This window comes from Phyllopteryx taeniolatus, chromosome 3 (genome assembly GCF_024500385.1).
Source record: "Phyllopteryx taeniolatus isolate TA_2022b chromosome 3, UOR_Ptae_1.2, whole genome shotgun sequence".
Lineage (NCBI taxonomy): Eukaryota > Metazoa > Chordata > Actinopteri > Syngnathiformes > Syngnathidae > Phyllopteryx > Phyllopteryx taeniolatus.
The window spans coordinates 33,116,396-33,132,712 of NC_084504.1; the positions used below are offsets into that span (position 1 = coordinate 33,116,396).

General features: G+C 46.1%; 1 protein-coding gene across 9 annotated transcripts in view; it reads left to right on the forward strand.

Annotated features, from left to right (window-relative positions):
• nos1 (nitric oxide synthase 1 (neuronal)) overlaps positions 1 to 16,317 on the forward strand; it is a 79,557-nt gene that overhangs the window by 38,884 nt on the left and 24,356 nt on the right. For 6 of the 9 annotated variants that reach the window (XM_061768817.1, XM_061768816.1, XM_061768823.1 and 3 more), the window contains 12 exons: positions 1,363 to 1,500; positions 5,889 to 6,028; positions 6,254 to 6,274; positions 6,571 to 6,733; positions 7,411 to 7,502; positions 8,196 to 8,337; positions 9,542 to 9,681; positions 11,064 to 11,238; positions 11,317 to 11,418; positions 12,225 to 12,419; positions 13,116 to 13,201; positions 15,916 to 16,060. In XM_061768817.1, coding sequence (XP_061624801.1) covers positions 1,363 to 1,500; positions 5,889 to 6,028; positions 6,254 to 6,274; positions 6,571 to 6,733; positions 7,411 to 7,502; positions 8,196 to 8,337; positions 9,542 to 9,681; positions 11,064 to 11,238; positions 11,317 to 11,418; positions 12,225 to 12,419; positions 13,116 to 13,201; positions 15,916 to 16,060 — 1,539 coding nt within the window. The remainder of the gene's footprint in view (positions 1 to 1,362; positions 1,501 to 5,888; positions 6,029 to 6,253; positions 6,275 to 6,570; positions 6,734 to 7,410; positions 7,503 to 8,195; positions 8,338 to 9,541; positions 9,682 to 11,063; positions 11,239 to 11,316; positions 11,419 to 12,224; positions 12,420 to 13,115; positions 13,202 to 15,915; positions 16,061 to 16,317) is intronic. The other 3 variants (XM_061768821.1, XM_061768820.1, XM_061768824.1) reach the window with 1 other exon arrangement.

The following is a 16,317-nucleotide window of genomic DNA, read 5'->3' on the forward strand; positions in this document are numbered from 1 at the left end:
CCGTGGTCCTCGGTCGGAAAAGGGTGGCCTGCCCTCTCTGGGTCGGGGGTGAGATCCTTCCCCAAGTGGAGGAGTTCAAGTATTTTGGGGTCTTGTTCACGAGTGAAGGAAGAATGAAACGGGAGATCGACAGGCGGATCGGTGCAGCGTCTGGAGTGAAAGGCGAAGCTCTCGATGTACCGATCGATCTACGTTCCTACCCTCACCTACGGTCACGACCTGCGGGTCGTGACCGAAAGAACAAGATCCCGGGTTACAAGCGGCCGAAAGGAGTTTCCTCCGCAGGGTGTCCGGGCTCTCCCTTAGAGAACGGGCGAGAAGCTCGGTCGTCCGGGAGGATCTCGGAGTAGAGCCGCTGCTCCTCCGCATCGAGAGGAGCCAGATGAGGTGGCCGGGGCATCCGATTCGGACGCCTCCCGGACGCCTCCCCGGTGAGGTGTTGCGGGCATGTCCCGCCGGGCGGAGACCCCGGGGATGACCCGACTGGCCCGGGAACCCCTCGGGATCCCCACGGAAGAGCTGGATGAAGAGGCTGGGGAGAGGGAAGTCTGGGCGTCCCTGCAAAAGCTACTGCCCCCGCGACCCGACCTCGGATGAGCGGTAGAAAATGGATGGATGTGTTGTTACAATTATGAACATAATTAAGTAAGATGCTGTAAAACGGCAGGCGATATGGGGAACTTGGCCTGCCAGTGAATGAATGAATTTATTTTTGGGTAAAAAGGTAGGAGCTTGATGAGTATGCACCTCTGACAGCATAACATCTACTTCACATAATGACCACTGTCTGCCTGCGCCCCGATCAAATCCACCAAAAACACGTTAGACCAGCGGTCTGCCTTGTGCCAGTTGTTCGGTGTAAACTTCGATTGAGTTCCTGCAAATAAATCGGGACTCCGCCAGGCGCATGTCCAAGGACGCTCCGCCAGACCGGTCTGCCAAATTGGCAAACACACGCAGCGAGCTTGGCGCTTGCACGAAAAATCAGGGTACACACCGCCGATGCGCCGTCTACAATCAACGAGGTTGAGTCCGGCCAAACGACGGTTGTTGTCATTGTGAGGCTTAAAACGACTTCGCACACACGGAGCGGCGACACAGACAAACAGAGCTGCCTGCCGTCAATTACGTGACATCTCTTCTAGCATAGCTCAGTGCTGCCTGGGTTGTTTTGTGGCGAAATGTGGTATTACACTGACAGCGCGCTACTCTGACCCACAGTATACAGTCAAAAAATGATCGTTTAAAAATCGGCGATTAACGGGGGAACGTTGTACAAAGGGAAACGGGATTGTTGTGGAGAAAAATTTGAGCCTTTTTTTTTTCCGTAATCGTAACGTGATGGGCCGTGTCTGCTCTCAGGGCCAGGGCACGGGCAAGACGTCGCCCACCAAGACGGTGCAGAACGGAAGCCCCTCCAAGTGCCCCCGCTTCCTGAAGATCAAGAACTGGGAGACGAGGAGCGTCCTCAACGACACGCTCCACCACAGCGCGGCAAAGGTGAGGCGCGCTCGGCCAAGTCGCTCTCAACCGTCCTCCAAATACGGCTTGCGTTTGACTGATTTGACATCAGCATACAATCCGAAGGTTTTATTTTCAATTATTTATATGAAATGACTCAAACAATATTTTGTCAAAAAATAGAAATGTTTGATAAAACGTTTTTGTTGTTTTATATAGTTATGAAATGTAACCAAATGGAGTATTTTTTTAATATTGACAATAACTTCATAACTAACATTTTGCGAATACATATATAAAACTTTCATTCCCATTTCTTGTTTGTTGTATATAATACACATACAGTATCTATTTAATGTTTTAATAAAAGTATCATTAAAAATTATTAGATTTTTTTACATTCATAATTCTTATTGATCTAATAAATGATTTGATGATACATTTTTTGTAAGTAATTTTTCCACAATTTTTCAATTGATATTTCAAGCGTGAATTGCATTTATCACAGTTTATTTTCAAATCCCAAATTGGAAAAGGCGAGCGAGGCCTTGCGAGAATGCGGCACGCGAGGGGGGGATTTGTCGCTGAGGCAAGCGCTCTTTTGCGACTCCTCTCCAGGCGGGGGGGATTTGAGGATTTCGCCGCTTCGGAACGCGCTCGGCGAGGGCCAGCAAGCCAGCGATGACGGAAAGTGACGGGCGGATCAAAACATCCACTCGGCGGAAGGAAAATCTGCTTTGAGTCCTGTTGAGACTCTTTTAAAGCAAACTTAATTAAAAAAAAATTTTTTTTTTTTTTAAGTATTGAACAGACAAGCTGCATTTCAGCAGTGCCCTGCAAAAAGGGCGGGGGGGGCGGGGGGGGGGCAGGAGGGGGCGACGTGTCCGACACTTGCCGGCAGTTACCAGGCAACCAGTTTGCCGCATTCAGCCTCCGTGCGATTGGTTAACGCCGCCTCTCTCGCTCTCAACAAGCCTCATCCGAGGACTGAGCAGGCCGTTTTCATCCAGTATTTGATACGCACGCACCATCTTCCGCCTCCATCAATGCCCCCAATTTGCTTTTTTTTTTTTTACATGCACTCTTCCCCTTTCTTATCTTTTTTTTTCGCCTCTTATACTCGCCTCGGTGGCCTCACTCTAATCTTTCTCTTTTAATACTCTTTATCCTCTTATTTTTAGCCATGTTTTCTTGTGCTCTGCGCGTCACTTTTTTTCATCTTCGGCTTTACAGATGCCCCTGCTACTCTGCAGGCATTCCTTGTTTAGTTTTTTTCCCCCACTGTCTCGGTCTTCCCGCTACTTCCTCTTTGTGCTGCTTTTAACTCATTCCCTGCTGTGGACATTTCCATTTTGTCAACTGGAGTCCAAGCATTTACTGCCATCGACGTCTATATTGGTAAAGCACGTTTTTAACGGGCAGGCGTGGAAAAGGGTCTCGCCTGGCTTGTGTGTGAATTTCAAGTTTGTAAACCACTGTAAGGATTAACAGAGACATGGATGATAGTATCAGCTGGATAAAGTTGGCAAGTTAACACCCTGATAACAATTTGGGAGTTCATTTATGTACATTCAGAAAGGTAGTGGTCCTAAAACGGATCCCTGTGGCACTAGTTAGCAAAACGGCGCCAACTACATGGCCTTAGTCGAGTGGTACTTCTTTAATTCTTGTTCTAGAAGATAGCAGTTAACCATCTCCGTTGAATAGTTTTGTCCAAACCCAAACTGCTGAGGATGCAGCAACTGATTGGTCAATTAGCTGCCCAGCAGCAATCTTTTCAAGTACTTTGGAGACAAACAGAAGGACAGCAATGGGACTGTAGTTGCCAGATTTGTGCATTTGTGTGACTACTGTGAGCTTCCAGATTTGTAGAAATGGTTTTGATTGTATTAAAAGGTTAATCGGCACACAAGGGGTTCTACTAGATGGTTGTGGTACTGCTTTTGGATGACAGTTCATGCAGTCAGTGACGAAGGTCATGTCAAAAAGCCACTCGACGCTCACCTGGAGACATGCGGTGAGTCAGCATTGCTCACAGTGCGTTTCTTGGTTTGAGATTTATTCGGCTTTTTGGGGCCGATCACCAATCAGTGAGTTTAAATAACCGATCCGATCACAAGATGGAGGAATCTCTATTTAAATGACCTGTTCATATACTGTATATACTTGTGTACTCAATTGCTCCAAAAAATATATTTACAATCAATAATGTATCTTTGTTTGCCTATTTATGCCAGTGAGGCATAGTGACAGACAGAACAAATGATAACTGCTCTTCTATTAGATGGCAGGAAGTCAATGCAGTCATTAATGTCTCCACTTTTTGTGACATGTTTGTTTGTTGGTGTTGTGTGAGATTTTTCAAATTTTGTAAAATATGTTCCTTGGCTCCGTAAAGGTTGGAAATCTCTGCTCTAGTCAGATGGTCTATTCTAATCGGTCAGGTCAAAGCAGCATTACAACGTGACAGAAATAATGGCTGCTAACTTACTGTCATTAAATGACTTTATTTTGAATTAAATGACTTCACCCACGCCGAAACTTTAGAGAAACTTCCTGTTCGACAGAACGGCGGCATGTTTACGTCCAACCGTTCGTGGTACCACTAGCTTGCTTGGCAACATAACGTTTTGTGTCCTGCCTGCGAGGCGTATCGTATTCAAAGTACGTGAACGTACCTCAAGCGAGTCTTAAACAAACGTCCTCTCCTGTCCTGAGCGCCGGTGACCACCGACACACGTTTTTTCCCCATTTTATCCTTATAACAGTCGGCGCGATCCACTCTTGTTGTCATCGCCACGGTAACGAGTGTATCCGGTCGCATTTGAGTTGACAAGATAAAGCCCAATGATCGTAAAAAACGGGATGCGGTGGTGTCGGAATACAATATTTTTTTTTGCAGTAGTCTGGCATAATGCAGTCGTGAAAGAGCAATTTTGTCTTGTCTGTTCCACACCGTCGACGTTTTTTAAATAACTTCGTTGGCCGTCAGATATTTACAGTACTACGTCAAAAGACACGAGGCTAAAAATCAAATAGCTTTTGAATTCAAATATCCTGTGCACGCGGCGACGCGGAGTTGATTTCTTTTGCTGAGCATTGATCGGATCGGCGAATTATGACATTCAAGCCGATCGGCATAAAATGTTAAAAATCGGCCGATACCAATCAGTATAAAATGAATGTGATTATTTTTCCATCAAAAGCCCCTTCTCAGTATTGTTTTTGTTGTTTTATAGGTGGCACCAAACTGTTCTCGAAATGTTTCTTTTCACAAGAAGCATGTGGTCCGAAAGTGGCGTTTTAGAAGGAAGTTTTTTTGTTGTTGTTGTCCCGGTGAAAGAAGAGCGTGCTCTGTGTTTTGGTAGACTCAGCGTCTATTTTGTCACAGAAAACAATGTTCTGTGGGTCTTGAAAGATCAGTCAAAAGGCTCTAACAAGGCTGGCATGGGGGACGGCTTTGAAAAGGGCTGGCGGTCGTTGAGTTCACACATCCGCTGAGCTTTACCCATGCGCTCAATCTCCTCGTAATGTTTGGACTGGCCGCCGCCGCCGCCGCCGCGTCCCTTCGTGCGTGTTTCCGGATGGTTTATTTTGGCCGCCTTCTGACCGCGTTTCTCCCCGAGACGAGCCAAGTTTGGACTGACACCCGAGTCGGTGTCGCGCAACGAGGCTGAACGACAGCTGACGTTAAAATCATCCAAGTCGGCTCTGCGAGAACTTTTGTCCTTGCTTCTCTTCCTCTTCTGGCTTTTCCACGCTTCATTCATCCTGTCAGAGCGCATACGTGACTCACCACCTCGTTCGTTTGTCAGCCATCTCGTGGAAAATAGTCATGATCCTCTCTGGGCCTTTGGCTTCATTATTGTTCTTTTTTAAAGATTGGAATTGAGAAAAAAAAATAGAACCGTAGAGGCCTGTTTTCTTTACAAAGATTATAAAGCTCACTCGGAGAAATTTGATCTTGAGGCAGGAAACTGTTGGCGGGGGCTGATTTTCATTTTCTAGATTGATTGCGTTTTTCATGGTGACGCCTCGAAATGACCATCAAACTTTGGCGCCATGCTCTACCTTCATTAGATGTTGTCAAGGGGGAATTTTTAAGCCTTTACAAAGACAAGAGACGAGATAGGCACTTTGAGAAATAGGAAATATGCAATTAAGTTCCAACACAAGCTATCAAGTGTCTATTTCTCCTTAGGTAAGGTCCCACATATACACGCATGAACAGGCAGTTATTATCTGCCTTATGTGGCTGCCGTGCTTAAATAGCTTTTTACCAGGATGACCTAGCAAGCAAAAGCTTCTACTGTACAGTTTGTACGAACAAAAAACAAATCATCACTTTCCAAACTGCCAGTGTCAACTTCAGCTGTACAGATGCCACGCCGGTGATGCACGCTGCTTCTCTTTTATTTCGGTTCCAGTTGCCCACATGTGGCGAGAACGTGTGCCAGGGTTCCATTTTGACGCCCAGCGCCCGCAAGCCCGAGGAGGCGCGGCCCAAAGGGGAGCTCCTCAGCCTGGCCACGGAGTTCATCGACCAGTACTACACCTCCATTAAAAGGTAAGATGCGCACGCCCACCTTTCCGATCACTACAAAGAGATTTCAATGATCCAGTCGCAGCAATTCATTATTGATTGATCGAATTCATGGCTATTTCAAGAAATCAATCTGAACACGTTTTGCAGCTAGTCTTGGTGACATCTATGAATTTTTCCACATTTGTCAGCAGTGTAAATGTTGTTTTCTATTTTGCCCGTTTGTTGATTGTCTTGTTCACTTTTTAGGTCCGTGAAGGGTAAAAACGAGTAAGTCCCCTCCACTATCCGTCCACATGTATTCTGGCCCTTTTTTCTCAATTCGCCACTGTTGGTACTTTTTCTGGAAATGTTTTTCTTCCGACTTGTAATTGGACCAAATCGGTGTTCGGTTTGCGGGATCATAGCGCCACCTGTTGCCTTGACATCTTTGAATTGAAATCATCCGGCCACGGAGGACTTTTTCTTGATTGTTATGATTTGTTTACCGGCGATTGTGGGAGGTGATTATTTGGTGGAAACACGGGCACACGTTCTGACGGTGCCCGCTTGGCCTTTGCGCGCAGGTACAGCTCAAAGGCTCATATGGACCGGCTGGAGGAGGTGACCAAGGAGATCGAGGCGTCGGGAACGTACCAGCTCAAAGACACCGAGCTCATCTACGGAGCCAAGACCGCCTGGAGGAACGCCGCCCGCTGCGTCGGGAGGATCCAGTGGTCTAAACTGCAGGTCGCGAGCAATTAATTGGCCTTTATTTCAATGGCAAACGAGTTTCAAATTATTAGGCGTGTCGTTTTGGATTCCGTTTCCGAAACAGGCAATGTCGTTTACATGACAAGCTTGCATAATCAAGTATACCGGTAAAGAAGAGTAAGCAGCTGAGAAAGAAGATATTCACATTTACAACATAACCAAGTTTTGACATCCTGGGTTCACTTCCCATTTGAGGATGCTCGTCAGGTTCTCAATCAGGTTGAGGTCAGGGGATGATGATGGTGTCACCATGAGTTTTTTTCTCCCTTTGCACTGCGTTCCAAATTATTGTCATTTTCTTGCAAATTGTGATGCCGCAAGCTGTAACACAGCCAAAATGAGAACAAAAGAGGGAAATGTACAAAAAGGCCCGAGGAGAGCAGGAGTTTTCCTTTAATTAGATTCAAACCTGTCGGAGATTGCCATCAAAAAATTAATTGGGAGCAAAGTATCCTATTATTGAAAAGCACAGGTGGCAAAAGTACTCACACTCTGTACATAAGAAGTCATGCAGAAATTTGTGTTAAAAAAAATGTACTGTATAAGGTTATGTTGTTTTTTGCTGTCAATTAAGATCCAGTTTTGATAACTTGGCACGAGGAAAAACACAAGGTAAATACAGATACCTAAAAAAACCCAGTCTTTTGTTGCAGGTTTTTGACGCGAGGGACTGCACAACAGCTCATGGAATGTACAACTACATCTGCAACCACATCAAGTACGCCACCAACAAGGGCAACCTGAGGTAAGAAAAACCAAATCATTCACGTGTTAGCCCATCTCGACCCACCCGCCGTCTGTCTGTCCGTCGGTGGCTCACTATCCAGTGCCTCCTAATCACATTTGACACTTCATCTCCACTCCACGGCGTCAGGCTCATTAGCCGACGGGGCCTGACCTTCGGGAAGGGACGACTCGCTTTGATAGGCGGCGGCGGCGGCGGCGCATCGCTATTTCGCCCGGCAACAAACAGACAAAGAGCTTAACTTTTGAGGGATTCCGTTTCTACTTGGTGCCGGACGAATGTTTCTTTTTCATCAGTCTCAGTCGGCAAGCGCCACGTCGCTCAGGTTTGTGCAGGGAGCCTATTGGTTGCTGGTCAATGAACCCTATCGGTCAGTTAAATGACAGCCGGGCGAGCTTGGCTCGAGCCAAATGACTGAACGCTCGCTAACGGCCACAATTCTCACCTCGTTTATCGTGGCGGATACGTTGCAAAGCCACTCCCCGTGCGGTAGGTGCAAATTTGCAATGTAGAGCGTATAAGTTTGACTCCTCTCATATGCTTTAAACACATTGAAACAAATGCACTTCTTCAAGTATTCCTTTGCGCCGGCTCTCACAGTCTCAAGAAATGGGAGACTGTCGTTAACATCATTTGGGGGGAACAACTTGCCTGTTAGAAACCCGTCAATTTCCCAACGTTGTGCTGTCGCAGGTCGGCCATTACCATCTTCCCTCAAAGGACGGACGGCAACGGCGACTACCGCGTGTGGAACACTCAGCTCATACGCTACGCCGGATACAAGCAGCCCGACGGGAGCCTCCTGGGAGACGCCGCCAACGTGGAGTTCACAGAGGTGCGTGTGCGCATGCCACAGCTCGCTTGAAAATGACTTGCGCCAGTACTCCCTCATCAATATGATATGCAATATAGTTCACTCAAAATCCCATGCTAGTGATTTGAGAGTAGCAAACGAGTGATTGATTCCGAAGGCAGCGACTGCATTTATTCTTTATCCTCTGTGAAGAATGACTTAACATTACTGCCGCTTCCCGAGGAGCTGACACCAGTCCAGCGTTGCCTCGCGATACCGCTGTTCACCTATCCTGGATTCAGTGCATTGCAGATTTGGTTTTTTCTTTTTCATATCGCAGGATTTTGAGTGCATGGGTATATTTCTTTATGTGGAAAAATATACACTTCCTGTCCTAAAACATAAAAACGGTTAAGAAAAAAAGAGAGAAAACACATATTACAAAGAATAAAAAGTACATAGTGGACAGTACTACCGTCCATTAGTGTATGTTGAAGAGTTTAAAAGGTGTTCGAGTATAGAAAGTGTTTATTAGAATATGGCAGATGTTAATTGGAGTGCGGGGCACATTAATAAGAGTCTGGGGAATTTCATACAGCTTTGAAATATGTATAAATCATTTCATCTTTTGCGGGGAGTGGTCCAGAACCTAACGAATGACCGCGGGACTGCTGTATGTCCGTATTCCTGTATTATACTGCCCCCAGGTGGCAACGGGACACAACAGGAGCGGCACAATGTCCTTTGAATTGAAGCAAAAAACTGTTGAATTTCTTGACATTCTCTTTAATTATGTAATTACTGAATGTTTTTATGAAGCACAATACTATAGCGTGCTATTTTTTTCACACATTTTTCAAAAGGCTTATGAAGCAACAGGAGAAAAATCCGATGCATCTGAAAATGTCATCAGCATCTTCAGAAAAGATCTTGAATGAAATTTCCTTCGGGACACATGGTTAAAGCCATTTTGGCATTAAAAGTGTGAAAAATACTTTTTTCTTCCCCCCCCTTGAAAGAATTCTTAGCTTTTGAATGATAACAATTGCCAAGAATTCAAATACTCATATCAGTAAAATGAATGTTTTTTTTTCAAGATGAAATTTAGCGGGCCGTGTCTTTGCCGTTATTGCTCAAGTGATGTGAAAATGAGCCGTATGCTTTCAAAAGTTGTCAAACGGTGCTGGCCTCTGGCGGGCGCGAAAGCAACTGTGAAGCGGCATGTGATCTTGTTTTGGGCTGGCAGATTTGCATGCAACTGGGCTGGAAGGCTCCCAGGGGTCGCTTCGACGTGTTGCCCCTCCTTCTGCAGGCCAACGGCAACGACCCCGAACTCTTTGAGATCCCCGAAGACCTGGTCCTGGAGGTGCCCATCACGCACCCCAAGTGAGTCGCTTCTTCACATCAATCACAAAAAAACAAGACGAACTACTTGATGCTGCCTTTTCTGTTGACTGCACGTGTGGGCGGTCCTATGTTTTTCAGCTCCAGCCTAACCAATTGGCCAGAGGCATGATTGCAATCGTTTTGGGGGGTTTTATTTTACTTTTTTATTTGTATTTTTATTTTACTCTGTGGACTATTTCTACTGGTTCTGTTTATTTCTATTGTGCAAGACAGCTAGCATGAATCACAAAAGGCGGGTGTCTTCAAATGGCGGACCGCGGGAAGCCCCCGGGCAATGTACGCAGCCACATTCGCTCCTACGGTCGCCCTGGTTGTGATCACGTGACTGTAATTAGCCAATCAAACCGATTTGCAGGGTTGATGACACGGTACGGCTTGATCAAAGGTTCAGAAAGCGGTTTTTATAAAGGAACGGACCGACCGGTCTTTTTGTACTCCTCTGGAAGCCAGCACAGAACCGTTGTCGGCACTTCCGAACAAAACACGGATCCGTCGAGCAAACGTATCCACTGAACGCACAAGACGAGGGAACTGAGATGTCTTCATAGAATCCCCTTTTCTTGTCATGAACACGCATATGCATGTTCTGCGCATTTATTTAACCCTTCAGGGTGAACACATACACACGTTAGTGGAACACACTGGAGCAGGGGGCAGCCGAAGCGCCCGGGGAGCATTTCGGGGTATCAAGGTCACCGCAGCCGTGAGTCCGGGAGATGTCGGCGGACGGTCCGGTCGGGGTCTTGAACCCAGGTCCCCCACGGCGGCAGGCGATGATCTTAGCCATTGGACCATGTAGGCCACAGACAGATACGTTTTTTTTCATGGAAGACAAAAGTGTCGATTTGCAAAACCATAAATAGATGTTGTGTAAAGGAAATATGCCATTTTAATTTAGTTTGACAGATGGGCTACACAAATGGAAACCTTTTGAGGGTCCCACCTTTCCATCCGGACCCCTCCGGATTTGAATTGAAGATCCCTGAACCGGGATCGCGTTCGTATGATGATCGTACGTTGCGCACGCGAGTGATCGAGTCTGCCGGGAACTTTAACTTTGACAGTCTGCGGACTATTTCTTCTCGCTCGGTTGATTTCTATTGTACAAGACGGCCTTGATGGATTTCATGTGACTGACTGTGCTGCGGACATTTGTGACCGGATGATATCTCGTCAGCCCAAATTGTCCAAACGCTGCCAAGTGTAAATTGCGCGGCAGTTTGCCTCCCGGGGATATAAAGCGAGTGGCTCATTTGCACTAATGTTGGTTTTGGCTGCGTGCGGGCCCCGTTTTCCAGTCGGGGAGCTGATGTGTACGTACGCATTCCTGTTGTTGTTGTTGTTGTTGCCGCCGTGCGCAGGTACGAGTGGTTCAAGGAGCTGGACCTGAAGTGGTACGGCCTGCCCGCGGTCTCCAACATGCTGATGGAAGTCGGAGGCCTGGAGTTCACCGGCTGCCCCTTCAGCGGCTGGTACATGGGCACCGAGATCGGCGTCAGGGACTTCTGCGACGGCTCCCGCTACAACATTCTGGAGGTGGGCTACTGGACTCCATTTTCTGGTACGACTCGTGAATATCATACAAATAATTATTCCTACGAAATCCGTCCGCAGGATGTCGCCGACAAGATGTCGTTAGACACCAGGAAAACGTCTTCTTTGTGGAAAGACAAAGCTCTAGTGGAGATCAACATCGCCGTACTCCACAGCTTTCAGGTGTCTTCGTTTTCTTCCGAACCTTCTGATGTGCATTACCGCCACTCGACGAAGTTTTATTCTTCGTCTGCGGCTGCGTGATTCTAGTACGCTACTGCCTCCCGGTGGCCAAAGCGGGCACACCAGAAAGAGCAGCACAATAAATGGAATTGCAGTATTAAATCGTGGTCCACAAACTGCTGAATTTTGTTATCTGCTATTTAGAGGTGCACCAATTCATTGATTTACAGACGACTAATTGATTCTAAAATGAATTGACAACTATTCTGATGATTGATTCATCCTTTCCAGACCTTGTTTGACTTAAAATTGTGCAAGTGCTCGGAATGTCAGAATATTCTCAGATTTCTCTCACCCTCCATGAAAGCAGATTGATTATCTTTGGGGTTTTTTTGTTTTGTTTGTTATTTCCCCCCCCCAGAATATGACATTTGCAAACTTCTGCTTTCATTTAGGAAAACAATGATCAGCATTTTTAACGATTTTCAGACGGATGTTACGGACCAAATCAGAAACTGCGTCGTCATCAACTTGTTTCGGCATTTTCTGCACCGTCAATGTAAAATAAAGTCCTGTGTTTTTTGTTTTTTTTTTTCCAATAAAAGGATGAAAAGAAATTCCAACTGAATCATTGGTTAATTGATAAAAGATAATTGACAGAATAATCAATGATGAAAATAATGAGTTCCAGCCCTAATTCTATTTTATGTTATTTTATGTTCATCTTTTTGTAAATGCGTCTTTTCGAAATGATTGGCTCTCCTCCCGACTCCCGCAATTGAAATGGCGCGCTTTCCCTCGGTCAGGCGTGCAAGGTGACCATCGTGGACCACCACTCGGCCACAGAGTCCTTCATGAAGCACATGGAGAACGAGTACCGGGTGCGCGGCGGTTGCCCCAGCGACTGGGTGTGGATCGTGCCGCCCATGTCGGGCAGCATCACGCCCGTCTTCCACCAGGAGATGCTCAACTACCGCCTCACGCCCTCCTTCGAGTACCAGGTGGGTGCAAACCAGAACGTAGGCTTGAAACCCTACTTTGAAAACTTGAAACATTGAACTTGGCTCCAAACCCTAACTTGAAACCTTAACTCTGGCTTAAAACCCTACTTCAAAGTACTATTCCTGTCTTGAAACCCTAACTTAACTCTAACTTGAAACCCTACTATAAAGCCCCAACCCTTGTTTAAAAACCTAATCGAAGCATTAAGCCCTTGACTGTTTTAACATTTGACACCCTAACCCTAATTCTGACTTGAAACCCTAATTTCAAACCTAACCTTTTTTAAAACCTTAAACAAGGCTTTCAACTCTGTTTGAAACCCCAACCCTAGTTGGAACCTGAGCCAAGGCTTTAAACCTTCATTTGATACCCTGACCATTGTTTGAAAATCTGACCGAGGCTCCAAACCCGAACTTGAAAGTCTACTTTGAAACCCTAACCCTTTTAAAAAAAAAAAAAAAAAAAAAACCCTTAAAATTCTGACTTGATACCCTAACTCTCGTTGAATACCTCTCCCAAAAAGCTCAAAACCCTAATTTGGCACCCTTCACCTTTGTTGGCGCCGGACAGAGCTCGCCAACCGCATTTGGTCACATCAACAGCTACTGTATGCAACATAGCGTCTGCGAGCGTTCGTAACCTTCTGGCGGTCCCGCTGGTGTCAAAAGTGCGGCGTGCTCTCCCGTCTGCCGCAGGTCGACGCGTGGAACACTCACGTGTGGAAAGGAGTCAACGGGACGCCCACCAAGAAACGAGCCATCGGCTTCAAGAAACTTGCCAAGTGAGTGGACGCTCATTATTGTGTCGCCGCTGAAAACGTACGACGTCTGCGACTTTCTGATATGAAAAGAGATATCTACAGCAAGTCCATAATTCCGTTGATGGATATCTCCAACTTAATTTCGCCTGGTTAAAACTTAAAATCTCATCTCAAACTGGAGTTGCACATATCGACAATTCTGTTGCAGATATCTGAAAATTGGAATGACCAATATCTACTGTCGCCGTCGTTTGACGACTCGTCAGAAGGAGGTTTATCTACGTTAGTTGAGGATATTCAAACTTGGCTTTTAAATGTGAAATCCGCCCGCCTAAGAACATGGCACCTTCCGCATTTCAACTTGCAGTCTCTCAGTCTACATTTCGACAATTCAGTTCATTCCATCGCATTTCCATCCGAGACATTTCTACAGAAATTGCACTTTCTAATTTTTGTGTTGTTATTTAAATGTCACACTTAGAAGGAAATTAGATCACCACAACACACAGGCGGTGATCACGTGAGGCGGGAACAAGTGGACTGTGAACCTCATTCAATCAGCCCTGCGGGGGGGTGCGAAGGACGGGGGTGGTAATCGCACCTTTGTTCGGGTTGCGTATGTACGTGATTACGGCGGCTCGCCCGGAGGAGATGACGAGCTCGGCTGACGGCGCGTCCGCCGTCTTCCTAAGCCTCGCCGGAGGTCTTTGCGGTGTTCTCTTTTTCAGGGCCCTCCTCACGGTAGCACGGCGAGGGCCGTACGCCGCCATCCGCCCTCAGAGATCATCGTTCATGCTGCTCAGTGAATTGAGGTCTGCCTTCCAAATTGCCAGATGCGGCGAGCCACGTCATTTTAGGCGGCCCGCGAAAGCAAATCGTGCTCGTCGACTTCCGGGATTTTTGCTCAAATCTGTACCCAAATTCCAAATGGTCATAATAATAAACAATAATTTTCTGTTACCAAGCCCTTCTTCTACAGTAACCTAAACAATACTTGAACAAACTATTTAACAACTTAACAACTGAGCCATTTTGGAGGTTTTGTTTCCTAATGGCTTTTTTGCGTCTTGAACTCGACTTCCACGCCGAGTCTCTTTCTCGCTCCCCTGCTCCGTTTCCCCTCGTCTCTGTCTGGGCCGTGCGCAGTCAGTGATTACCGCCTGAGATCTGATTCGGTTTGCTGAAGGGGGAGGCTGAGCTCGCATGTGATTGGTTGACATGGTTCCTGACTACTGTAAAGTCTGTACTGCTGCGCCACTGAAAATAGAAGCGCCCCGCATGTCTTGAACGCTAACCTTTTTTGGGGCTGTAGTCTGGGTCCGGACCTGGACCGCGGTCCGCCAGTTAGTGACCGCTGCCCTATAGGGTTGAGGTCTGGGGATGAGGAGGGTTTTTTTTTTTTTTTTTTTTTTTCCTTCATTTTCCAAATTAGTCAATGTGATTTATGTTGAGCAATTTTGTTTTTATCATCCATATTGTCCGAGCTTGGCATTACCTTTCGGGAAAAAAAATATTTGATTGACTATAAGAATATTTTTATTCTTTGCAAAATCCCTTAAACTCCAGTGTTCAAAATCATTATGAAGGACAGTTTAAGTAAACGGTTTGAAAAGACAAAGAGTGGGCAGTAGAGGTGGTAAACAGACATGTCGTATTGTGGTGCTTATTAGGCGTATGCTGTTTTGGGGCATTCTCCTATAGAATGAATAGATTTTACATTGAACATGTTTTTTTATATTAACAATCATACTAACGTGTATCATAATTTCGATATTATTGAACAACAACATTTTGGAAAAACAAATATTCCAAATCTACTTTCCAATCAATTATGCATAGAAAATCTTCATCAAAATGAATCCGCACATTTCCTATGAAATCAACATAATTTGGTCCGTTTTTGTTTTGTTCTGTTCTGTTCAACCCCCCCCCCCCCCCCCCCCCCCATTAGCCAAGCGAACTTTGACTGCACGCAGAATGTTGCGCTGCATGAATATGCCAACGCTGAACGCGTCCAAAGAGAAATGGAATCGGTTTTCAGGTTGAGTTGAGGGCACTGATCAGAAAACATTTTGGCTTCAGCTTCAGCTTTGCTTTTGATTTTGATTTCAACACCGACGTGCCGCAGCCCGATTGAGGCGGCACAGTGAGTCGGAGTGCCAGCCACGAGCAATTAAACATGCGCAGTAAACGACATTTGTATTTTGGAGTCCTCATTTCCACTGCTTTTCAAGCAAACTCACGCAGGTTTGAAACCCGACTTTGAAAGCTTCACTTGAAACCATAACCCTGACTTGAAACTCTGTCTATGGCTTGAAACCCTAAACCTTGTTTCAAACCCAAACCCTTCATTGAAAACCTATTTTAAGACCAACGAGTACTTGAAACCATCGTTTCAAACAAAAGCGTGTTTGCTTGGCTTTTTGGTCAGAAACCGGTGTTTTTGGTCAAACCAACCCATTTTCGACTACTGATTACAAAAGAACAAAAAAAGATGAATACAAAGTACTCTTTCCTTTGTTAGGTTGGGTGCTGGTATTTTCACTGAACAATATTTTCTGGGCCTGTCAAAATGCTCTTGCAATCTGGGAATAACGGCTGCCAGTGAACGAGTTAAGAACACAAAATGGAAATTGAATTGATACATGAACAAATGTTACAAGCTTGATGACAGGACGAACGAAACGAGTAAGTGATGGGAGCGCCGCCGCATTTGTCTTTTTGTGTCTCGGCAGGGCGGTGAAGTTCTCGGCCAAGCTGATGGGTGCGGCCATGGCCAAGCGCGTCAAGGCCACCATCCTGTTCGCCACCGAAACGGGCAAGTCTCAGGACTACGCCAAGACGTTGTGCGAGATCTTCAAGCATGCTTTTGACGCAAAGGTACGCATGCGACACAAAGATACGCTTTCCACGATAAGGTATGCTTGCGACGCTAAGGTATGCTTGTGATGCTAAAGCACGCTTTCCACGCTAAAGTGCACTTGCGACGCTATGGTACGCTTGTGCTGCTAAGGTATGCTTGCGCCGCTAAGTTACCCTTGTGACGCAAAGTTACGCTTGCGACACAAAGCTAAGACACGCTTCCGCCGCTAAGGTACGCTTGCGGCGCTAAGGTACGCTTGCGTCGCTAAGGTACG